Below are 23,624 nucleotides of genomic sequence, written 5' to 3'. Positions count from 1 at the left end.
CATTCCAACGCACTTTGATCTGTGTCCCAGGTCTAGACTCGAAGAAGGTCAGAGGGGGGGTGACGCTCCTTTTCAGTTTGCTTTGCCTTATGATCTTCGCGGTGATACTCGGCTTTTTATCGAAGCTTGGTAGCATTTCGGATTTGCTCCCGTCATGGATTGACTTGAGGTACGGTAGTTTGAAGGGTCTAAGCATTGGCGCACTCATACCGGCAATTTTCACGGTAATGACAAGTACAGCGATTCTTCGTTGGGGCTGAGGAATTCTCTCGACTTGTGATAGACAGTTGTAGAATTATGGAGTATCCAAAAGTGCGAACGACAAGATTAATTCTGTTGAACTGCCTTGGTGTCAAAGCTCTATCTAGCCAGGTGAACTCAAAGACATTTGGCTTCTAGAGTCATAATACAGCCTCGGCTTCGGATCTCTTTAGCCTCACCCGCTTCCCTCGGACAGCGTTATCGCTTGGCAACATCGCAGGAAATGACTTTCGCATCATTAATCATCTCGTTGAACAAGGCTCAATCATTTCTTCATCGTTTATGGAGCCAATCCACGGACATAGCCGGTAGTACCCTCACGCTCAGCTCTCTCATCGGTAGTAAGATCTGCGACTGCCTGGTCTACACGAACAAACATTACCATAATAAGCAGTGAGGTAGCGGCCAGAGCAGTTTCTAGGTAGAAGACTGCTTTAAAGCTCTGGAGCTCTCCTTCAGGCTGCTTCCTGACCGACATGATACTTGCACTTCCTAGGAAAAGCGCAGCGCCGAGGTGAACCAGGCTTCCACTGATTGCTCCAGCAGCCCCTTGATGTTGAATCGGGACATGGGTTGTCAACTATATGGATTAGGCTAGGCTCTAGGCGGGAGGGATAAAGACCTACAAAGACGTTCGATACTGTGAATGTCGTATCAATCCCGATAGTTGCAAAAACCATCGCAAAGAAAGCGTAGTGCCAGTAGCTGGCTCCTGGGGGAGCAAGTATGAGTAACAGAGGAGCGAGGACGTAGGCAACACCAGCAACAACCATAATATAGCTCCCTGGAACAAGATGTAGAACACGACCGCCAAGTAGTGAAATGAATATACCACCAAGCGCCATTGGGACGAACCATACGACAAGTTGCAACGGTGATGCATCCATAATCTTCGCCAAACTATCTATTCGTCAGTCAAATATATGGGAAAATGTTACAGTACCTACTAGAGGGTGCAGTATAGCATATAAATACTCAGCGATTCATTTGAGAAATGGGCCGCATGTACTTCACTCGGAAGATGGTTGGAGGTAGGAGTGGATGCTCAGCGTGCCACCCTTAGTAGTAGACCATAGCACCTAGAAGCAACAAGCCTGCAACAAATGCACCCACAACATGCACGGATCTCCATCCTCTGGGGGCACTGGTACTCTCGGTGATTGCGAAGATGATCGCGATCATAGTAGCCGGAAGCAGGACACAACCGACAATATCTAGACTGGTTTTCATACTCTTTCTCTGTGAAGTGTCGGAAGGAATTGTGAAGTAGGCGACTACTGCAGTCGAAGCTGATATACCTGCTCCAATGTAGAAGTACAGCCCCCAGGTAGCGTATCGGATGCACAACGCTGCAGTAAGGATACCAAGGAAGAACCCAAGAGGAGCTGCAGCGCCATAGAGTGCGAATATCTGGTTCTTGTGGGGTCCAGGTCGGTATGTACTGCCTATGAGCATAAGACCGGATGGTAGAGACGCGGCCAGGCCAAGCCCTTGCAGGGCCCGGTAGACGTTGAGGAGAATCTCATTTTGTGAGAGCCCAGCAAGACCCGAGAATAGCGCCAACCAAGCCAGCCCTCAGACGTAGACGGGAAATCCACCGTACTTGTCTGCGATATCGATGAGTGATGGTCACGAGCCTTATGTCCTAGACCAACCTGAGAGTCGTCCAAAGGGTAGTAACAGAACGCTCACTGTCAGAGGGAAAGCTGAAGCGGGCCACGTTTGCTTTCCTAGCGGGATCTCAAGCGCCAACGTGATCTTTGGTAGAATCACATTGAAGCCTGATGTGAAGTACTCTGTCAGGACCTGTGACATGACCACTGCGTAGACGAATCCGAATTCCTTTCCTCTGGATGTGAATTCGGCAGGCCTCGAACGACCTGCACGCAGGAGCAGTTCCTGCGGAGACTGCACCTCTACAGCACAGTCGAGGCTTGTGGACAGAGTTTGTATGTTTCTCTCAGTCGTATAGGACGGTAGCATTTTCTGTCTCGTTGTTGTAGTCGCGCGATACTTGTGTAGTCTACAGAACCTTGACCAGCCGAACGAGTGACGTGAGCGTATATACCGCCGATCTCAACCACACTTACAAACCTGATATGTAGGGTTTCCACCTTGACCGACATGTGTAGTTCTTAGCCTCTTGAGAGACGCAAAGTAGATGATGGAGGCGCGGTAAGGTGGATACAAAACTTATGCGCCCTCGGATTGGAAGTCAGGGTCTGACCGGTTTGAGCAGACGGTCTAGGTGACAGACTTAGCGATCCGGATCCATCACAACACGCCACGTCTAGGTTCGGCATGCCCAGTTATCCAATCAAATGACAAGCATAGTTATATGAGGTACCGAAGATATTCACCTGTGCTTACTATGTTCAGCGGTCTGGTATATCTTGCGAACGAAGGTGTACTTCTAGACCTTCCCCTGCCCTATGGATGAATTGTCTTTTGCATTATTAAAAAACCAACACATATGCAAGATTCATAGATATCTACAATCGCCATATCTGTTGAGATGGCATAACAAAAGAGAACTGGCCTCTAATTCACGTTTCTTGACATCTCTTGCAATTTGGGATGTTTATGCAGCCAGGATCTAATATACGGTGCCTTGATCCAGCTGATCTCTTTTCACTGCGTGCAAGTCGAGGATAGGCTATGTAGCCCTCCAGTGATGTTGATTGGGTGTGTGAGAAGTCATTCCAGGCTAGCAAGCTGACTTCATCAGCGAACGATCTTCCCACGATTTCCAACATCTTGCATGAAGATTCTTCGAGGGTGGTCTAGGCGCTTGATGGTCTCCTGTCTTGACATCTCTCGGACATCTTGCTGCTCATACATTTGTTTCCCAGATTCATGGTGGTGCGGACCTTGAATGGTATGCCATGTACGTCACGCTGACTACTCGCGTACTGTTCGTGAAATGATCAGTATTATCTCTTCTCTGAACCAATTTCAATCTCTTGGAACGAGGGCAAGTCTCGAATAGTTTTAGCGTTACGCGAATCAGAATGGGGTAGTTCTAGTCCTGTTGGCCTTGTTAGTACATCCGTTTGTCCATAGTTACATGAGAAAGCTTGGCAGAGGGTGCACACATGTCGCGCGCGCACAGGAACCGTAGTATAAACGACATTTTTACCTATTACTACCGTATTATCCCTCTATAATATATAAAACTATAATATATAATAGAAGAAAGCTAGTATAACTAATATATAGTACTATAGATCTTTAATATCCTCTCTATATTCTTCTAGAGCGCCTAAAAAATATAGGAGTATATAGGTAGCTAGATCTAAGAACCTCTCTCTATAATCTACTCTCTCTACTCTTTTTCTATAATTTTAGAGATATTATAAGTAATTTAAAGTAATAAAAAGAGTATAGATATATTCTTAGGGTTATTTAAGATTAGTATATAGTAGTATTTATAATTATAGAGGTATAATATAGTGGTAATAGTTAAAAATGTCGTTTATACTATGGTTCGTGTGCGCGCGCGACATGTGTGCGCCGACTGCCAAGCTTTCTCATGTAACTATGGATAAACGGATTCTCCCAGATGATCGGCGCCTTCATCTTACTAGCATCTTCAGATCAGTCAGCCAAGAGACACCGTCCTTATGACGATGAAGATATCTGCGCCATAATTCCTCTTGAAAAGCACGCCTTTCCGAAGAAAATTGTCTTTAGCCTTGCGGAACTTTCCATTGACCAATTTTTGGCCCATGGTTACGAGTCAGGTAGGGCTATTTCGCATAAAGTACCAAGTTGCGAAGTATACCCCAGGTAAAGAGCTCATACCAAGTGACTTACGGTAATGTATGCTCAGTCACTAAGGCTTTACTGAGCCGCAAACTTTACTGAGCCGTCACACCTTACTGCGCCGTCAGAATTTACTGAGCCACTACACTATTCAGCGCTAATATCGTTACGATTGAAACTGAGCCGTGAGAGATTCTGTCCTGGTGACTAGTCGCCAGCTGATCATGAAACCACATCGGCTTCCACCTGCTCTTTCCGGCGAAGTTCCCACGTTGAAAGGGCGCAGGCCCAACGCTGTGTGCCATTCACCTGTTAAACTGCAGTGATGAGGGCGCACAGGAAGCTCTCTGCGTGCCCACGTACTGTGGTAGGAGGCTCAGTAGGTTCTTGGCAGCGTCAATTCCGTAGCGGCTTAGTCGTTGGTAGCATGCTTTAATTTATAAGCTTCACCCCTCAGGCATGTTAAGAATAAATGAAATAGACACAATAGCATCTAGCATCAACTACACCTGTGCAAAGACACAGAAGTCCCATAATGTACACAAGTCAGATTAGTACCAGTCGTATGTCCTGGTCGAGCTCTGAAGCATGCAGTGAAGAGGCCCCGTAAGTCGTTCGGTATGTTCTGTTGATTCACACTTACAACTCACAGATCTAGTACCACACGTGAACCATACAATAGAGCTTGGAACGAACCGGCAGAGATACTAAGCTATGATGGCAGAGCGTATCGAGTTCGATTCAAGCAGAGAATACTGCGTGGCAAGGAGCTTAGTCGCGTTTTGCCCTTGATTCACCAGCTGCGTCTTAGAGATGGCTTCCCATGGAAGAAGCCAAGACATATAGAGATACAGAATAACCTATTGTATCGGGTTCGCTGGAAAGACCGAAGGACGGACCCAGGCAATCTGCACACGCAGGGGTACTTGCTGCACGACTTCTGGAGCGCCAAGCACGTCGAGGATCAGTTCCGTTATCAGCAAGGCATACTACGCTCCAACGCGGCAGGACAATCCCTTGAGACAGCACGATCGGAATGGCAAGTCGGATACATCTGACTGCTCTACATTGAGGTCGAATGTTCGTGCGCAGTCGCTAAGTCGAGAGGCAGATGACACCTTCATGTAAAAGATAGAGATAGTCATGCCAAGGAGGGAAGAGCTATATTAATCTGTGTTACAGCAAGTCAAAACACGTCATTTCTATTCCATGTGACTTTCAATAATGTCTGGGGGAATCAGGGCCCAACGATGCAAAGTTACGATCGTGACCACAGGAGTATGGCTCCAAGATTTTTTAAACACAAACAAAACAAGACAGAGGACCAAACTTGGCATGACATGGCTAGCTTTTTTGACTATATATTATCAGAGCTATCTATGGACTATAAATGTAATTAGTGACGTGGGCGTTCCACACTTGTTTGAGCTTCCCATACTGATTTAGAACTCTCACTCTACAGTAGCCTAAACAGATGCTCAGCATGAATGCCTGTCGCAATAATTTGAATCGAATGATTAAGGCTTCAACTCCGTCAAAGCCTCAGTCAGTTCCAACAGCAGTCGGTCCACTGTACTGAACTTCTCATTACGTGCTGTTGACTCATCTTCATCCTTGCCCTTTTTCTTGGCAGCGTCCTTAACAGCCTCAAAGCAACCTTCATTAGCCTTCCGGCAATTCTTTGGCGCAGCTTTATTCGAAGTCTTTCCAGCAATTCTTGATGCTCCGCCCCCTGTTCTCTTGGTGGACTTCTTATACCTCACTGCTTATTGTGGTAATGTTTGTTCGTGTAGACCGGGCGGTCGCAGATCTTACTACCGATGAGAGAGCTGAGCGTGAGGGTACTACCGGCTATGTCCGTGGATTGGCTCCATAAACGATGAAGGAATGATTGAGCCTTTACGTGCCACGGACTGAGGAAATATATGCAAGGGATTACCTGGATGGAAAACTCGTTGGCTTTAGTAGAGCACTGGTGTTCCCGGGACGAGGAGCTTGTACTGTTCAACGAGATGATTAATGATGCGAAAATCATTTCCTGCGATGTTGCCAAGCGGTAACGCTGTCCGAGGGAAGCGGGTGAGGCTAAAGAGATCCGAAGCCGAGGCTGTATTATGACTCTAGAAGCCAAATGTCTTTGATTTCACCTGGCTAGATGGAGATGGACTATTAGAGGTTGTTCTGGAAGAAGACAAAGTCGACATAACTACAAAGCCTAGACTGGCAATCCGTTTGTCCATAGTTACATGAGAAAGCTTGGCAGTCGGTGCACACATGTCGCGCGCGCACACGAACCGTAGTATATACGATGTTTTTACCTATTACCGCTGAATTATCCCTCTATAATTATAAATACTACTATATACTAATTTTATATAACCCTAACAATATATCTATACTCTTTTTATTACTTTATACTATCTATAATACCTCTAAAACTATAGAAAAAGAGTAAAGAGAGTAGATTCTATAGAGAGATACTTAGGTCTAGCTAGCTATATACTCCTATATTTTAAAGGCGCTCTAGAAGGATAGAGAGAGAATATTAAAGATCTTTAGTACTATGTATTAGTTATACCAGCTTTCTTCTATTATATATTATAGTTTTATATATTATAAAGGGATAATACGGCGGTAAGAGGTAAAAATGTCGTTTTACTATGGTTCGTGTGCGCGCGAGACATGTGTGCACCGGTTGCCAAGCTTTCTCATGTAACTATGGATAAACGGATAGCGGGTTGAGATAACTGGTGGCAGTGTGCGTAGGATCCGGTAATGCTAGATTGTAACGCTTCTGATCCGTCGTTTTCCTTGAACCTGACGAGCTTGGCACTCGCATGTTGCGCTATCCGTATATCCATAGTTGCATGGGAAAGCTTGGCGCCCAATGCTGCGCTATGTCACCAACACGCGTTTTTGTATGTAATTGACATTTTACGACATTGTCGCCGCACCACGCTCGTGTAGAGTCTGTAACTATATAATATAGTATATAAGAGTTAGTATAGACAATACTTGGTGTTTTTAACTTACTGACGCGTGTGTATATAGTGCCCCGAGGCGTTGTTTATCCTCCTTCCGTATACGGACGAATTGACTTCCTCCTATAATATAATATACCCATTAATGAGATCGTTGCTCTTACTAAAGTTAGTAAGAATACGGTATATAGGACGAGGTTCAACCTCGACACGTATGGATAGAGGAATAAACCAAGGTTGTCGCGTCGTGGTCCACCTCGTCGACTGAGCGATTATATGATGCGATAACTACTCGAGAGACTACTTCGCGAGGGCTAGCTATACCTTGATGAGATGGCTAGATGGGTATACGAAGAGTTTAATCTTACTATATCCAAGCAGCTTCTATCTAAAGAGTTGTCTGAGCGAGGCTGGGATCGTAAGCTATTGAAACGTATTAGTAGTGCGCGCTTAGAGACGGCACGCGCTTCATACCTTAAGGATATAGCGGAGCTACTAGCAGACTCGTACGTGTTCTTGGATGAGGTTATATTTAATAAGAAAATTGGATGGAGGCGTCGAGCTAGAGCACCAAAAGGACAGACTCCGACTAAGTTTGGTACTCTTAATCGAGGACCTACGTATAGCGCCTGTGGTGCTATTATAGTTAATGGTTTTGTCTGCTATTAGATAAAGGAAGGTTATTTCTCGACGGAAGAGTTCTATACCTGGTTATAGATATACCTACTGCCTGCCCTTGAGGTAAAATACCCCGGGCGTGCGATGACAATCATCGTGGATAATCTCGCACTTCATACGAACCAATAGATTGAACCACTCATACTTAGCGCTGGCCATATTGTACGGTATACGCCACCGTACTCACCTGACTTCAACCCTATCGAGCTTGTATGGGCGGTAATAAAGGCGTGGATTCGTAGGTGGTATACCTGGACACGTTAATAATCTCGAACTTTTAAGGACTTCCTCTACATCGCATTTACATACAGCCACGCCGATCAGTGGGCTATACGCTTCTTTAAACATGCCGTAGATGGGTTTTATATCGACAAGACGCTCCGGCAGAGGGTAGTAGCTGATTTGGATAGGTTTGGACAAGGTAGAGGTGGTAGAGAGGTTACTGAAGTTGAGGAGATTGGGAGACTTTTTTACGAACTCGTCGCGTAACTCACTCGTCGGCGAGTCGGCGACGAGTAAGTCGCTTAGCTAGCTAGTAATACTCTGTATATGTCTGTTTTAGGTACTATTCGAGGAGTATATGGTTATAATATATAAATATATACTCCTAAATACACTCTGAGAAACGCTATACTATCCCTATCTAAATATTAGGTGTGCTAGTTATAGTGAACGCCTGGAGCGAGGATCCATGTCTCCCCCACCCAAATTTACGTGAGACGGACATATTTTAGCATTTTATCGCATACTCGTCGCCCACGCGTCGTAATTACCGTATATACGTATTCGGTAGATTTATAAGGCTATCTAGGAGTTAGTATAGCCCTTATTTTATATATTTCTAGTGTTTTAGGCTTACAGTCGCGTGTATAGATAGTGGGTCTACCTAGTAGGGTGTACGACGCGAGTACCTATCGTCGAATTAACTTCCTCCTCGAGCACGACGTGCCAACTACTATTACCGTAGAGAAGTTTCAAGTATCTATATCGACAGTCCAGCGCGTGAGGTATAATCTAGATACCTATGGTTAGCGGAATAAGCCTCGATCTACAAAGACGCGTGGTCGTGAGACTATCCTTAGCGATCGTATAATAGGCCTACTATTCGAATACCTACTTGAGGAGGGATGGCTATACCTTAATAAGATGGCTAAGTGGCTATATGAAGAGCTTAAGATAGTAACCTTACCATCTACTATCTCGAAGTAGTTGATAAAGCGAGGATGGACTCGGCGGCTATTGAAGCGTATTAGCTCCGACCGCTCTAAGGTTGCACGTCGCTCCTATCGTAAGGATATTACATAGTTACCTACTAAGCGCCTTATATTTATTAATAAGGTTATCTTTAACGAGAAAATAGGGTGGAGAAGGCGAGGTAGGGCACCTCGTGGGGAGACACCTACGCAATCTACTCGCATCAATCGTGGCCAGACGTACAGCGCGTATAGCGCTATCTCTATTAATGGATTCGTTACCTATAGAGTTAAGAAGGGTTACTTTAATAAGGAAGAGTTTATCGACTGGCTAGAGGTATACCTATTCCCTAGCCTATAAGAAAAGTACCCTAATCAGGCGATGGTTATCGTGATGGATAATCTCTCTCTTCATACTAACGACGACGTCGCTCCTATGGTTACTATAGCTGGCCATACACTTCGATATACACCGCCTTATTCGCCTAATTACAACCCTATTAAGATGGTATGGGCGGTACTAAAGGCGTGGATTCGAAGGTGGTACCTATACGTATATGAGCAGTCAGTCAACTTCGAGGAGTTCTTATACCGCGCCTTTATAGATAGCTACTGCGATCAATTCGCTCTCCGCTTCTTCGCGTATACTACTAATAGTTAGTATATTAATGAAACGCTACGGGAACGTATTATTCATAATCTAAAGCAATTTAGACGTAGTAGGAAGAGAGGTTTTGCAGATGAAGTTGGGTATATTAGTCGACTTTTTGCGATAATATTCACTGACTGACGTCACGTCGCCCTCGCGTATATGGCTAAATAGGGTAATACAGTGGATAATATTGATTATATATATACGTGTACTATAGGAAAACCGCGACATCTCTACTTAAATAACTTAGATAGTACTAGAGGCAAGCCCATGGAGTGCCCTCGCTGCTTCCTCCTATTCTATCGCCTTGAGACTACCCTTATACTCATGAAGATAGCGACGAGCATCTAGGATGATGCTCAATAGGACGCTATACGACTTCGCCGCCTTATAATAAGCGGTCCCAGGACGAGCAATCTCTTCGACTTATCTATACTAACAACAGTTTTCAACGGCGTACTCGCGGAGTAACCTGATTCCGTCCTTCGTCCTAGTATGAGTCTCCTTCGCTAGTCGCTATTCAAGTACTAATTAAACGACGTCAGCCTAGTGGAGTTCTAGCTAAGTAGGACTACTATACGGGGCGGGATTTATCGAATCTAGTGGTGTTAATAGACGAGGGCGTTAACTATCAACCTCACGAGGGCGTTAACTATTAACCTCACGAGGGCGTTAACTATCAACCTCACGAGTTAGTAATGGTAACGTATATGGCGGTGGTATAGCCGTCGGATACAGAGGCACACGTGCTCCAAATATAGGATTAAATCCAGCCTAATGAAGCTAAGTCTACCTCATCTACTAGTCGCATCGTCGACGCTCAGCTTATTCCTTAGCCTTATCAATTTTGTCCTATTCACGACGATCTATATCATCGAGGGCTGCTTTTAGCTTCTTGGCTTCATACTCTACTACGAGGGCAGTAATATCGACTTGCCCATTATTACCTGGCTTCTTTACTAATTTTCTCTCATAGGGCTTGGATACGAGTTACTTCATTACACCCACTGGAGGATCTTTAACGGAGGCGCCAGCAATACCGACAGCAATAGCGTGTACCCACGGCTCTATCGACGCGCGTTCGATCTTATAATGAAGACGTCCTAATAAGGATAGGACGATAAAACAGTGGCCTCGCTCGTTACTACAACCGACGTCTATACAGCGATAGGTTGCCTCTATCAAGCTAATTATCTTAATCCGTTTTAGACCAGCGTCCTTCCTCTACTAAGCCTTATTATATATTACTCGGGCACGCCCTTAGAGATTCTCTATATTCGGCGAACTTCGAAGCCCTATATTTAGTGATAGCGTAGGAGAGTCGCGATAACGAATATGTTACTAAGGTAGCTAAGGTTTCTTAGCCCACGACTCGCACTTCACGCTATCCTCAAAGGTAACTATAATAACCTCATCCTTGGTACTAGCGAGTGAGTGGATCTCATCTATAACTATATAGAGTCTCTCCCAGCTAATAATCGACCAGTCGTTGATAGCAAGTGTCCTCCTCTACTTCTTCCTTATACCAAGACTACACATGACCTAACGAGTCTCGAAGGCCTAGTCATCTATATTAAGCTTCGTACTAATTGCCTTATTAATAGTACCCTCGTACACCTCGCGTTCAAAAGCACATCGCGGAATAGTAGTAAGTTTATCCGCCACCTCGTTCTTCCTATTAACACGTAATCTCTAGGACACGTGTATCTTATACGTCTCCTCCACGTCCTCCTCCTCAACCTCTATAACCTTATTCTAACCGCTATTTACGGGATTCGCAGGAGGAGATAAGGAAAGAGTAGTAGGAGGAGTAGAAGGAGGAGGAGTAGAGGGACGACGAGGAGGAGGAGGAGGAGGAGGTGTAGCCTCAGGAGGCGCAGAAATGTCGACAATCCGTGGATTTTTTGACGCCGCAGTACGTTTACGAGCCTGCTTCTTCGCCATTACCCTCGCCGCAGCTGCCTCTATCAATTTAGTAGTAGATTTGCGTTAACGAGGCAGGCCATGAAGTCTCCTTCTTAGCTGCTTTTTGGGGTTCTTCACGTCTTTCAGGGCCATGTTTGCATCTATTACCCGGCTCGAAGTGGGCAGCGTTCGCTTTTTAGTCCAAGGGGACGTCTAAATATATCGACTGCGGTCCTAATACCGGCCTGTAAGGTACTGCTTCGCCCCCCGCCCCGCTCTGCGCAGTGGATTTGTCGTTTGCCTAGAACATGACTCTCTTGGCACTCGTGCACTCGTGTTCTCACCCCAATATTCGTAAGTGGAGCTTTTTCTACTTTAATACCTAAACCTAAGTATATAGGAGTATTAAAAGTAGATATAATAGATAAATATAAATATTTTAATCTATCTATAAGTTTATTTTATTCTATTAAAGTCTCTTTAAATAGATAGAGAAGAGTTTTTAAATATTCTTAGAAGTTCTTAGAAGAGGGCCCGTGCGAAAACTAAGTCAGGTTCTAGGAAAACTACCTTCTTCCTCTTCTCTAAGAAACTAAACCCTCTTATTATAGACTATATTAAAGAGTTTAGAGCTTAAAAATAATATAGAAATAATCGCCTTACTCTACTCTTTAAGTCTATATAGATATTATAATATATAGATCTCTATATAGAGGTAGAGAGGTAAAATGACTATTAAAGATTGGGTGTGTGAACACATGCGTGAAAATAAAAATGCCAAGAGAGTCAGGTTCTAGGCAAGCGACAAATCCACGCCCGCTCTAAAAATAGTATAGATATGTACAGCCCAACGTTACTCTTCCTTATAAGATTGATAGAAGCAACACCGACAACTCCCTGTAGAATGTTCTAACATGCCGCAAGATGTCTCAATACTGTTCGGCCCGCTCTTTCTATGTTCTGTGTTCGATTGCGTGGTATATTCTTCTCTATTTCTCTTACTGCTTATCCAGTGTGGAATGGCTCTCATCCTTCGATTCCGACACGCAGCGACCAGTCAGCTGAAAATCGTGCAGCCAATGCTCAATATGTCACTTGCAGCTATCTGCATGACCTGCAGCGGGCTCAGCACACTTTTTAGCTATCTTATACTTGATGAGCCTGAGTACTCTCAGATGATATGGTACCTGAGCCTAGCACACCTCACCGTCAGTACCTTGAGACAGGTAAAGCTCTATGCGCAGACAAGTGGCGACAAAGCTAACATAGGCATAGTCTCTTACCACCAACGGCAACAAAGGACAGCTATCCATTCCTCGTATCCTACCATATGCTGTCGCAAGCAGCCGGCTTTTAGTCCTTATCACGCTATGTGCCTAGTTAGTACGTCTGTGGACCATATCACACTCTGCTTATGGTTCTTAGCAAGGTAGAAATGCCTTCGGAGGGTGCATTTTCCTTCATCTGCACTGTGACAGCAGAGATGGGTATGATGTGTATCATTTATGGCACACTGCTGGAACTTGTCTATGCAAACGTCATTGTTGTCCTCGCATCCCTACTGATGCTCAGTCAGCACCAGAGAGACTCGCTCTTGATCCTTATTTGGTTCTCAAGTAATGCGAGCTCCATTCGTACGGTTCTTCGAGCACTATCTATACTGCCAGCAACACTAGTCTTCCCAATTCTTCAATGGAGGACAAGTTCAAGTGCGGGGTCAAAACACATATCTAGAAGGCAGGATGAAGTTTAGCATATCCTTGTATCGGCTAGAAGTCCATTCTTCTTTGGAAATCTCCCTGACAGTGTTTCCGGCTACCAAGATATCACGAACCAACTAGCTCAATCATTCCTTCATGGACGATGGAGCCAATCAACAGACATAATTTGGCAATAGTGCCGCTCCCTAGTCTGACGAAATCTTAGTGATGTAATTTTTCCGATAGCTTAGTAAGGGCTGACGGCTCTGGTACGATGGAGAATGACATGAGAAGTTCCATTGCTCGCTCGTCTGGGCTCTCCAATTGCCGTACAATCTCCTTGGCGCTTTCAAGAATCCAGATCTTGTCCTGTGAGCTGCGAGTATCTCTGTCGCGTATATTGCATATTAGAGACTCTAAACTGAGAGTCTCGGAGGGCGAGAACCCTGCTGCTAATTCACTTACTCCCCTTTGTGGTGAGTGGGTTGTTTTGAACGTCACCTCATTGAGACGGCGTGCTGCTTCAAGAATTCGTGCCTCTGTAGTCATGTTTTAGGATGTAAGTAGGTACAAGTGTTGTCTAGAAGGTGGCGATAAGCTCCTGGGTGGTACAAGAGCTTCTCAAAGATAGTAGAACTGCCTGATTTTATAACACAAAGTCAGCCTCGCTAGACAGGTGCAAATAATCACAAGCGGGACTTAAAAGACGCCCCTACCGTTTGTGACTAGTCGCTGGCTGATCATGAGACCACATCGGCTTCCACCTGCGCTTTCCAGCGAAGATTTTCAGAAGTGGACTTGCCTAGGCTTCATATTGAAGTCCTGCCCCAAAGTAGACTGGCCTTTGCACTGTCGACAAGCCTTACCAAATCTGCGACTCGGTACTCTCTTATGGCTCAAACTTGATAACAAGGAAGTCTAGAGTATGGACAACCCAGATCTTTTGGCGTTTATAGACAGTCAAGGTTATCAGAAGTGTGTTCAAGCATTGGGTGGAAAGGACGAGTACTCGAAAGAAGATGGCAACAGCCAAGTACCAGTTCAATACGGTCTACTATCTTCTCGCCGTTATTACTGCGTCATCACAAGCTCCAATTCATCCTTATCACTGTACCTGGCGGGTATATGATCAAACGTTTCTCTTTCTAGTCACCATGTCTGTTATATGTAGGACTCCTGCTACATCTCTATAACTTACATTTCATCGCAGCCAGCCTAGAGACTTGCCTCGGAGTGAGAGCAATGAATGGGAACACGGACTAAATTAAGCTGGTCAGACTACAGGACTGTCAATCAACTTTGTCACGCTTTACTCTACCGAAGTTCCCACACTGAGAGGGCGCAGGCTCCACGTGCCTAACGCTGCGTGGCATTTCGCTGATATACTGCACTATACCTTGCAGTGATGAGGGCGCGCAGGAAGCTCTTCAGATATGGGTCTGCGAGCCGCTGCGTGAACCGTTGAGCAAGGATAGTCTGCGCGTTGTGCGTGTTAGGTTCCGACAACGCCAATATCAGTACCGCCTAGACCAGGACATCCTCGAGCGGGAGGACTTGATTTTGATCCCGTATATGACCAAATCAGATCAGTAGCCTGTCCGTGCCGGGTTGTCTATCAGGGGTCAAGACTAATGTTCCGGCGTTACAGATAGAACCATTCTGAAAATCTGAATAGGAGGTCAACATAGCGTTTGTGACCCAGGCTAGCTGAACCATTCTAGGGTCTCTAATAATGCCAAGAGAACTTAATGATCCGTAGAATGCTCAATGCGAGTGTCGTAAGCTCGTGGTGTAATGCTGACATTCCTCATATATTAGTGAGAAATCTCATACTGTTCTTTAAGCAGGATGTGGGAGAGTAACTTTTCGCAGGGCAGCCTCTCCGCATCGCTGAGATGCTTATGACTTGACTCTGTTAATCATACGCATCCCTCTAGTGTGTCCGAGAAACTACACATTTTCTAGCACGGTCACATATACTTCTACTCAGGCCGACCATGACAGGAATGATGGCCTAGGTTGGATCGAACGAAACTCCTGTAGCAGTATATCCTCGTTCTCGCCTGGAACTGAAGACGGGATGCCGATATGAACGCCAGTCGATCAATAGACCAAGCGAGAAAAGCTGCATCTCTCCGCGACCTCGTTGGTCATAGCTTTGTTCCCCAGATACAAGACAATGCTGAGATTGGGTGGTATGTCATGTATGTAATGCGCACGACCCGTGTGTTGGTTGTCGATTGATTGGTACTTTACACAGCTCAGGATCAACAGCACCAGTCTGGCTATTGTTCGAACCTGAACCTGTTTTCTACTTGGTAGACCGAATGCCAGGTTCATACAGCCTTGGTGTGGGTTTAGTTGGCACGGGGTGTACATCTTGAGATAGCGTCTTCGAATTGGGACGAGTACGCAAGACCACAGGTAGGGGGAGTGGGTAGAGTCAGAACTCCAGCCTTGCATAGCATAGTCAGTGTATGACCCGAATAAGCGACGTAAGCTGTCTTCGGGCCTTGCTCCACATGGCCAACGCCTTGGACGAAGCGCTACCAACGGTCAACGGGTTCGAAGCAGGCTGATGAAAAATGCAAACGGAATGCAGACGCCTCGGCTCGTTTTCGGCAGCGACGCAAAGAGAGGATAGCTCATCTTGAAACGGAACTAGAAAAGGCGTTGTCAAAGATAGAGGAGTTGGAATCGTAGACGGGGAATCGCTTTGAAGGACAAGGAGCTTCGTCGACTAATATCGACACGATGAAAGCTCAGAAGAGGGCCGTGGATGTGCGAGGGGTCTAGGTCGACAGTGATCTCTACGTTTGTGATCCAATAGTTACTTAATTTTTACGCGACTTCGAATAAGAAATAGGGCTTAAGTATGAATTGTTCAAGAAAGAAATTGCGTCTTGAGGTAATCAAGTGTCTCGATATGGAGAAGTAGAATACTCAGCATGGCTTGCTTGATGTGCCTAGAAACATACACACAGGCATGTATGCGGCAAATCTTCGGAATATCAGGGTAGGCTAGTCTGAGCGAACTGCTTACATCGATGGTATGGCGAGCCTGTGTACAGATTCCACAGCAGACATGGACGAACCTGACTACAAAGAGCTCTACTTTCAGGAGCAACGGCGACGCGAAGAAGAGCAACGGCGACGCGAAGAAGAGCAACGGCGACGTGAAGAAGAGCAACGGCGACGTAAGGAGGCAGAACGCGCCCAAGAGGAAGCAGAACGCGCCCAAGAGGAGGCAGAACGCGCCCAAGAGGAGGCAGAACGTGCGCGCAACAATATAGAAGAACGAACACGAAAAACTACACTCTCCGAATATCTCCATACTTGTCACACCCATCTCTCCCTGGGGTTCACTGTCCAAACCGATGCCTCACGTTCCACTCAAGGCAATCCTGACAATGCCCAGCGCAAATTACGTCCACGCTATATACGTCACTGGCTGGACTTCGAGGAGCAGCAGGAATTCATCTGGGCCAAGCTACAAGACTCGAACTTCTTTCAGACGCGTCAGTTCACCTCCATAAACACACTAGAAGAGCTGGGTCAATCCGTGGGCCCGAGACTCTGCAGCTCGGAGCCAGACCTCACTTTCTTCCAGCGTTTGACAGTGGAGAATCCTATCTCTGAGGTCGTCACTGCTATCACGGATGAGAACGAGCTTCGAAAGTCCTTCGGCCTCAGAGGCTCGGTGACTTTTGAAAATCATGGAAACACTCTAAGCTCGGACAGTCAGATTGAAGAGGCTGTTCAGGCTATGGATATCTCTGGCGCACCACGTCGTTCGGCCAGGCTCCAATCCCTGCAGCATCCCACCCCTCCAGCACAGAGCGCCGCAGTAGGACCAAAATCTTCCCGGCCCCGTGCCGATCAATTCTGCGTCTACCACGTCGATTCGGGTGATCAATCATACCGTCAACCGGCGTACATCATTGAGTACAAAGCGCCGCATAAGGTTTCACTGGCATGCATCTGCGCAGGTTTGCAAGAGATGGACCTAGATGAGGTAGTGCAGGTGAAGGATAACGAAGGCGTGGAGGCGAAGTTGCAACGATTGGTCGCCGCAATCATCGTCCAGGCATTTTCCTACATGATCAAGATTGGAGTGGAGTACGGTTGCGTCTGCACAGGCGAAGCCTACATCTTTCTTCGGGTCCTTGACGATCCCAGGACTGTATACTATCACCTCTCGGTGCCCAAACACGATGTTGGTCTGGAAACTGGCTGGACGCCAGCACTGGACCAGCCCAACTGCCTGCACATGACTGCTGTTGGACGTATGTTAGCGTTGACGTTGATGGCGATTCAAAGTACGCCACGGAGTCAGAAGTGGAAGAGCGATGCGCGTAGCTTGCTTGTGCCCTGGGAGATCACGTATGAGGAGCTGCTCGACCAAGTGCCCACCCCAGAACGCCTCACGTCAGACTACGTACCCCCCTCACGCACGACCCAGCTCAGAGACTGCCCGATCCAGCTTCGACCACGACCATCACGTCCCTCGACGTCTTGTAGTTCTCCACAGCCACATGATCGGAGCAGTAGCGACACCGAACCGGACCCAGACACGCCTGCGCCTGCTACGAGGCGACATGCATCGCGACGAGCGAATCAAGAGAGATCGTCCAGGACCAAAACGACAGCGGGACGGACTGGTGCCTCAAACCAAGGCAAGGAGAGGCAGTACTGCACCTCGGAGTGTCTGCGAGGCCTCCTCGTGCGTGGGCCCCTGGACCACAAATGTCCCAATGTCAAGGCACATGGAAGGCACACTCACCAGATCGACCGATCAGCCTTTCTCCGTCTCATGCACGAGCAGCTTTCCAGGGATCTGGACCATGACGTTGATTGCCTGCGTATCCATGGCTCCCGCGGTGTCCTGTTCCGTATCTGCCTCACCTCGCATGGATATACTGTTGCGGCCAAGGGTACGCCGGCTGAATTTATCTGCCATCTCAAACATGAGGCTGCCGTCTACGACTGCTTGCGCTCGATCCAAGGAAAACATGTGCCGGTACACCTGGGGAACATCGATCTCACGCAGCCTTATGAATATGACGGCATCGCGGAGCTGACACATATGATGTTCATGAGCTTTGGTGGCGTGAAGGTCTCGAGAGGGATCCTATCGAATCACTTGGCCGAAATCCACAAACAAGTCGAACGTGCAATCGGCTCTATCCATGAACATTGGGTGCTACATCGCGATCTCACGCTGCGAAACCTCCTGTGGAAATCAGCTGAGCGAAAAGTGGTTGTCATTGACTTTGAGCGGGCGCTCGTCCTCGAGGCGAGGTCTCCCCTTGAAGAACTGTCTCCAAATCGTAAGCGGAAGAGACAGACAGACAAGAGATCCACGAGAGGTGCTCCTGGGCCCGCAGCATTCATGCAAGAGAGACTACATGCGTTGAGGGCTTTGAGCGCAGCATGAGAGCTCCACACTTTCCACTAGTCAGATCGTCCTTATGTCACGACGGTAATGCCCAAGGACTACTCTGCTGTTGCTGTTGAAGCGACATTTATGCCGGGCTATCCGACGTTCGGCACAACGTCCAATCTGAAGCGAGTCCACAAGGATTGTCTGATCTTCGTCATCTACAAACTCTACACACATCAAACATTTAACATAGGGTACGTCTTTGCCTTTTGCAAGTATCAGACGTATCTCTTAGGACATCGGCCTTGCGTTTACTCTTCGCACTTGTCTCGTGATTGGTGCCGTCGTTCGACTTATTTTCCACCTCTCCGGATCTAGAGTTGAGCAACGACGTTGGTACCTCGTCCGTCTTCTTGAGCTTTTCCAGAATCATGCCAACTGTTCGAGACAATGTGCGCACGTTCTTGTCAATCTCTTTTGCTCTATCCAAAGACAGATCAACCTTCCCAGACAAGACCAGCACGGTAGTGGCCATTCGCTCAAGTGTGCCTACGTGTGTAAGCTATTGGATTCATATCTGTGGCTTAGTGCACCTATGAGACTCCCCTTATCAGAATGAGTGTCAGCTCCGGAAAAGACCTCTGTATGGAGGGCTGCCTGTGGCTGGGCTTCTGGGGTAATCTCCTCATAAACTGTCTTCTCGACTGCGGCATTTTGATCGACAGCCTTCTTACGTTGGTCAGATCTGGCGATAAGGTCCTACCAGCATTCAGTAGATGGAGCTTTCGACCCCAAAAAGAACATTACCTGGTAAACAGTCTGGTCTTCGATGGTATCCTGGGAACTATTCATACTGATGGCGAGGAGTTGATCAACAGGGCACTGTTGTTGCAACATTGACAGACCAGCGCGGTACCAGTATATTTATTAGCTTCCCGAGTCTGAGAAGCCGATCCAAGGCAGAGCGATATCAAGGACTAAGTGCAAGCTCCCAGGAAGTCCAATTGTTTCCATCTGGAACATGGGTCCGGAAAGCAGTTCCCCCGAGTCTATCAACACGAAACCTGGTCTTGCCAAGGTGTTAGCCTCTTGACAACAAGCAGGCTCTCCAAAGGCATGCTTGGGTACATGAGTCGGGGGCGGAGTGTCTGTAGTGTCGGCGGCTCAGGCTTGCGATCAGGATGTGCTCTGTCAGAGAAAAAGAGGATACGCACGGTCGACTTCCGCCTCAGGGGCTTAAGCCATGCATCAACCAAAGAAAGTCAGATCTTCTCTCAGAGATGCAAGAGATATCTGAGTCATCTCTGTATGAAACAAGAGTAATGATTTCGTTTTTCTTCAGGCCGACATAACTATAATTTGCGAGCTCTCCTCATGGAAGTCTTCACATCTCGTCGGCAGTTGATCACCAAACTCATTTGGACTCCTGATGACGACTATGTCATGCTGGCCCAGCCGGCGCTGGCGGCGCAGCAGATTGATATGTACATGAATGCGAGTTTGCGACAGGCTGGTCCAATCGTCAAATAGCATTACCTCACGACTTGATGCACTCCAGTACGAAGTAGAAACGATAGGCCAGGAACGCCTCGCATCTCGGCGTTTTATCTTCAAGGAGGACAGTCTGCCGGCCCTAATAATTGCTGCACCTGGACAGCACTGCTTCGTCAGGGGCGTGGCTCCGCCTGGGAAGCATGCGGCAGCCACGACGAGATCGTTTAGGGAGGGTATAAAGATGGCACCGCGTCCGCTGTCTACCAGACCATGGCCCTTCGCGTTTCCTCGACTCATCTCCATACCAATACGATCACCCTTCAGCATGTTCTCCAGCACTCTGGCCCAAGACGCGGGGGCTTCTTTCACACGCTCTAGCGACTTCCGATTCCACCAGACAGACCAGCAGCGATCTAGGAATTGGTCGCTGTCTACAGGGCGCAACATCTTTCTGTCGCAACTCCAATTCCCATCATGGCAAGGTGGCTCGAGAAACGAGGAGCGCTCCTTCGGCGAGAGCCGCCTGCAGAGCTCTCAGGACCTGCCCGAAGCGCCTTCATCGATCGAGCAAGCCATCCCACTACTTTGTGTCCCCAGCGGAACTCAAGGAGTCAACGGACGGAACGGTATAGCTCACAATCGTGCAATCCCTCAAGCCCATGGGGCTATCGATTCGTTCGCCTTGTCGAACACTGGTCTCGACGTCGAAGCAGGCGATGTAAGCACAATCACCGCTAGGTGCGGGTGTTCTCTCTAATGGTCATGATATGCCCGCGCCTCCCTCATACCCGCCCGCCTTGACTAATGTGCAGTTTACTGGAAAGTCCTCATAGAATGGATCCGTACGGGGCGCACAGGGATTTCCCCACGGTCCGTTCTCTAGTGCGGAAGTCCTTTCGCATTGATAGGACTCAGTATGCAGGTCCGGCAAGCTATGAGGATCATGCAGAAATCAGCAACGGCTGACTTCGAATGAGAATTGAATGACTCTCAGAACGCAATAACTAAGTTAAGATCTGGAGTTAAGTCCAAATAGAACTTAACGTTAGTTTAGTTGCCCTTCTCTGCGACCCTCAATTTAGTGATGTTGATCCGATCCAATCGTTGAATGCCTCTTAGAGACAAATTCCGCAGCCATGCTGATACCGTCATCATACCTAGATAATCCGCACGGGTCCTTACGTGATAGCTTACATCTTCTCGGTGCGGACCTTTCCCTTCTAATCTCGGGCTGGCTTGAGTAGAGTATGGGCGATTGAACTAATTCCTATAGACTTGATCCGCGCAGGAAACTTTCTAATAGCTTATCGCGTCTCCGCACGGGAAAGGCCCTCGTCCCATCGCCCAGTACGGATCTTCTATCAATAGAACATCTGAAAATGGAACTGGGCTTCCGGGAAAGGTCCTCATAGAACGACCCCGCACGGGAAGTTTACTAACAGTTCATCACGTCTCCGTACGGGAACGCTCCTCGTCCCATCAACTAGTGTGCACGAATTCCCGTATGAGTCGCGAACTTTGACACGTAACATCTCCACCAATATGGACGCAATTGAGGCTGCAATTGCAGCGTTGGATTTGCAGGATACACCTGATTATACTGCAACTGCGAAAGAATACGGTGTAGCGCGTTCTACGTTATCTAGACGTCACCGTCGCGTGAATGGCTCACGGCAGCAAATGGCGCGCGACATGCGACTCATGAACAACACCCAAGACGCCTATCTACTCAAACACGTCAAAAGACTCTCAGATCGAGGTCTCCCTCCTACTCCTGCTATGGTAGTTAACTTTGCAATTACTATTCTTGGAAAACAGCCTTCAAAGAACTAGATCTCGACCTAAACGCGTACTCATAGCGATTCGTTGGACTCACGATACCTTACCCCTATCGATCGAAGCAGACAAAAGGCAGACAACTACATCGATTACCTAGCCTATTTTAACCTTATAAGGCAGAAATAGAGGAATACAACATTGAGCCGCATAATATGTACAATTTCGATGAGAAAGGCTTCATGATCGGAATTGGCATCAAGACGCGCAGGATCTTCTCCAAGAAAGCAGCAAAGAATAAGAAGCTTCTAGGAAACGCGCAAGATGGTAATCGAGAATGGATTACGGTCCTATGCTGTATATGCGGCGACGGAACTGCTATACCAAGTGGTCTCATTTACCGCGCCAAAAGTGGCGATCTGCAGGACTCCTGGATGTGCGACTGGAAACCAGATGATATCGAGTTCTTTACCTCATCGCCTAAAGGATGGATTACAGATGAGCTAGGACTCGTTTGGCTTCACCAAATCTTCGATCAGAATACCAAGAAGAAGGTAAGGACATAAGATTCTTGTCGCAGTGTTTCCTCCACATGCCACCCATCGCCTGCAGCCATTAGATGCATCTCAAAACGAGATTTCTATAGATTCTACAAAAATGCATATTCCCGAGCATTTACCGTAGACAATATAATGTCTGCATGGCGCCAAACAGGTGTAATACCGTCAGATCCGTCGATTGTCCTTAACCAGCTTAAGAAGCCTCCATCCAGGCCTACTTCTTCTTTAGAACAACCTCGTCCATCTTCTTCTGACTCAGGAAGTATTATTACAAAGATCCTAGGCCCTCGTGGCGAGCAGCAACTTCGAACACTCCTTTCAGGGGTCATGAAGGAGGTAATAGACGCTGCGACTGCAGAACAACTCCGCAAGTTTGAGACCGCCTTCCAGCACCTGCGCACTGAAAACTCCATACTAAAGCGCGAGATTGAGGGATTTCGAAGGTCAATTATACATCAGAAAGCAAGGGCGATCAAATTTGGTGCATGTAACGTCTACATAGAGTCGAGCGCGTCACCAAATTGGTCATGGTCCAGATTCGCGCTGACAATCTCTATTATTATGGCGAATACACTGGAGCCATTGAAACAAGAACATCATGTAGCAAGAGATTGAATTATCATATTTTGACATTTCAAACTTTTCGAGGCCGCGACGACAGCGCTTATTTTGGTTTTAGCCTGCAGGAAATTATTAGAGTATTACGGCCGAGGCCACTTTCTTCTTGTCCTGTTGCAAGCGCAGAGTGAAGCAATTGTCAATGAGCATGAGGAAAATGTCGGTCTTTCCGGAGAAGGAGAATGCTGGCGATGAGAGCAACGAATTGAAGCCGGTCAAGAGAAGATTTCGGCAGCTCGTTGCGCAGAGATCTCGGTGCCAACGGTGGAATCAAATGAATTGCTCAACTCATGATTGACGGGCCGAAAAGAGCTCTCCATCTATCCTGAATACTAGGCTCCAGGATTTACAGGGTTAGTGGAGCCGTCTAGATACTGAGCCGTTAAACCCACGATACTGAGCCATGAGATCCACCAAGTCATCGCCGCTCTCCAATCAGCTAAGCCAGTCTAACACGAGTGCAGACCAAGCCCAGTCAGTAACGATACTACGACACACAAATTATGCTACTAAACCATGACGGACTTATGTAGGCCAATCTTCTGAGGCTTCGTAGAGGTGGAGAAGGCAATCCAGAGTGACCTGAGTTGTAGTGAGGCGGACCGTTATGATGGGCACCGAAAGATAGGGGTTGAAAGGCGTTGTTATGGTGAAGCTT

The 23,624-nt window shown here is 47.1% G+C and overlaps 7 protein-coding genes across 7 annotated transcripts; 4 read left to right on the top strand and 3 right to left on the bottom strand.

The window, feature by feature from the left end:
- Positions 1-32: 32 nt before the first annotated feature.
- Positions 33-2,564, bottom strand: EJ05DRAFT_495229 (MFS general substrate transporter; the record flags this gene model as incomplete). Its single annotated transcript, XM_033746238.1, has 7 exons — positions 33-94; positions 583-841; positions 888-1,165; positions 1,341-1,782; positions 1,843-1,868; positions 1,917-2,284; positions 2,503-2,564. 7 exons carry the CDS (start codon positions 2,562-2,564, stop codon positions 33-35), a joined length of 1,497 nt encoding a protein of 498 aa, XP_033595098.1.
- A 1,988-nt stretch (positions 2,565-4,552) lies between these two features.
- EJ05DRAFT_481112 (uncharacterized protein) lies at positions 4,553-5,142 on the top strand. Its single transcript, XM_033744997.1, has 2 exons — positions 4,553-4,632; positions 4,679-5,142. Exons 1-2 carry the CDS (start codon positions 4,562-4,564, stop codon positions 5,082-5,084), a joined length of 477 nt encoding a protein of 158 aa, XP_033595097.1. The 5' UTR covers positions 4,553-4,561; the 3' UTR covers positions 5,085-5,142.
- A 5,857-nt stretch (positions 5,143-10,999) lies between these two features.
- On the bottom strand, positions 11,000-11,614 carry EJ05DRAFT_481109 (uncharacterized protein). The gene has a single exon (XM_033744996.1). The coding sequence runs from the start codon at positions 11,472-11,474 to the stop codon at positions 11,286-11,288; it is 189 nt and encodes a 62-aa protein (XP_033595096.1). The 5' UTR covers positions 11,475-11,614; the 3' UTR covers positions 11,000-11,285.
- Positions 11,615-16,087: 4,473 nt separating this feature from the next.
- Positions 16,088-18,853, top strand: EJ05DRAFT_269824 (uncharacterized protein). Its single transcript, XM_033740344.1, has 2 exons — positions 16,088-16,258; positions 16,321-18,853. Exons 1-2 carry the CDS (start codon positions 16,183-16,185, stop codon positions 18,570-18,572), a joined length of 2,328 nt encoding a protein of 775 aa, XP_033595095.1. The 5' UTR covers positions 16,088-16,182; the 3' UTR covers positions 18,573-18,853.
- EJ05DRAFT_505857 (uncharacterized protein) lies at positions 18,763-19,415 on the bottom strand (the record flags this gene model as incomplete). The annotated part of the gene is made up of 3 exons (XM_033747746.1): positions 18,763-19,067; positions 19,112-19,277; positions 19,326-19,415. 3 exons carry the CDS (start codon positions 19,413-19,415, stop codon positions 18,763-18,765), a joined length of 561 nt encoding a protein of 186 aa, XP_033595094.1.
- A 922-nt stretch (positions 19,416-20,337) lies between these two features.
- On the top strand, positions 20,338-20,917 carry EJ05DRAFT_490751 (uncharacterized protein; the record flags this gene model as incomplete). The annotated part of the gene is made up of 2 exons (XM_033745913.1): positions 20,338-20,730; positions 20,846-20,917. The coding sequence occupies 2 exons, from the start codon at positions 20,338-20,340 to the stop codon at positions 20,915-20,917; spliced, it is 465 nt and encodes a 154-aa protein (XP_033595093.1).
- Positions 20,918-22,287: 1,370 nt separating this feature from the next.
- Positions 22,288-23,172, top strand: EJ05DRAFT_269793 (uncharacterized protein). The gene is made up of 2 exons (XM_033740343.1): positions 22,288-22,342; positions 22,435-23,172. Exon 2 carries the CDS (start codon positions 22,481-22,483, stop codon positions 22,961-22,963), a length of 483 nt encoding a protein of 160 aa, XP_033595092.1. The 5' UTR covers positions 22,288-22,342; positions 22,435-22,480; the 3' UTR covers positions 22,964-23,172.
- The last annotated feature ends 452 nt before the right edge of the window (positions 23,173-23,624 follow it).

The sequence above is a fragment of the Pseudovirgaria hyperparasitica genome (assembly GCF_010093815.1).
Source record: "Pseudovirgaria hyperparasitica strain CBS 121739 unplaced genomic scaffold EJ05scaffold_38, whole genome shotgun sequence".
NCBI classification, from domain to species: domain Eukaryota; kingdom Fungi; phylum Ascomycota; class Dothideomycetes; order Acrospermales; family Acrospermaceae; genus Pseudovirgaria; species Pseudovirgaria hyperparasitica.
Note: the sequence above shows the minus strand (reverse complement) of the source record. Positions and strands in the feature narration are given on the sequence as shown.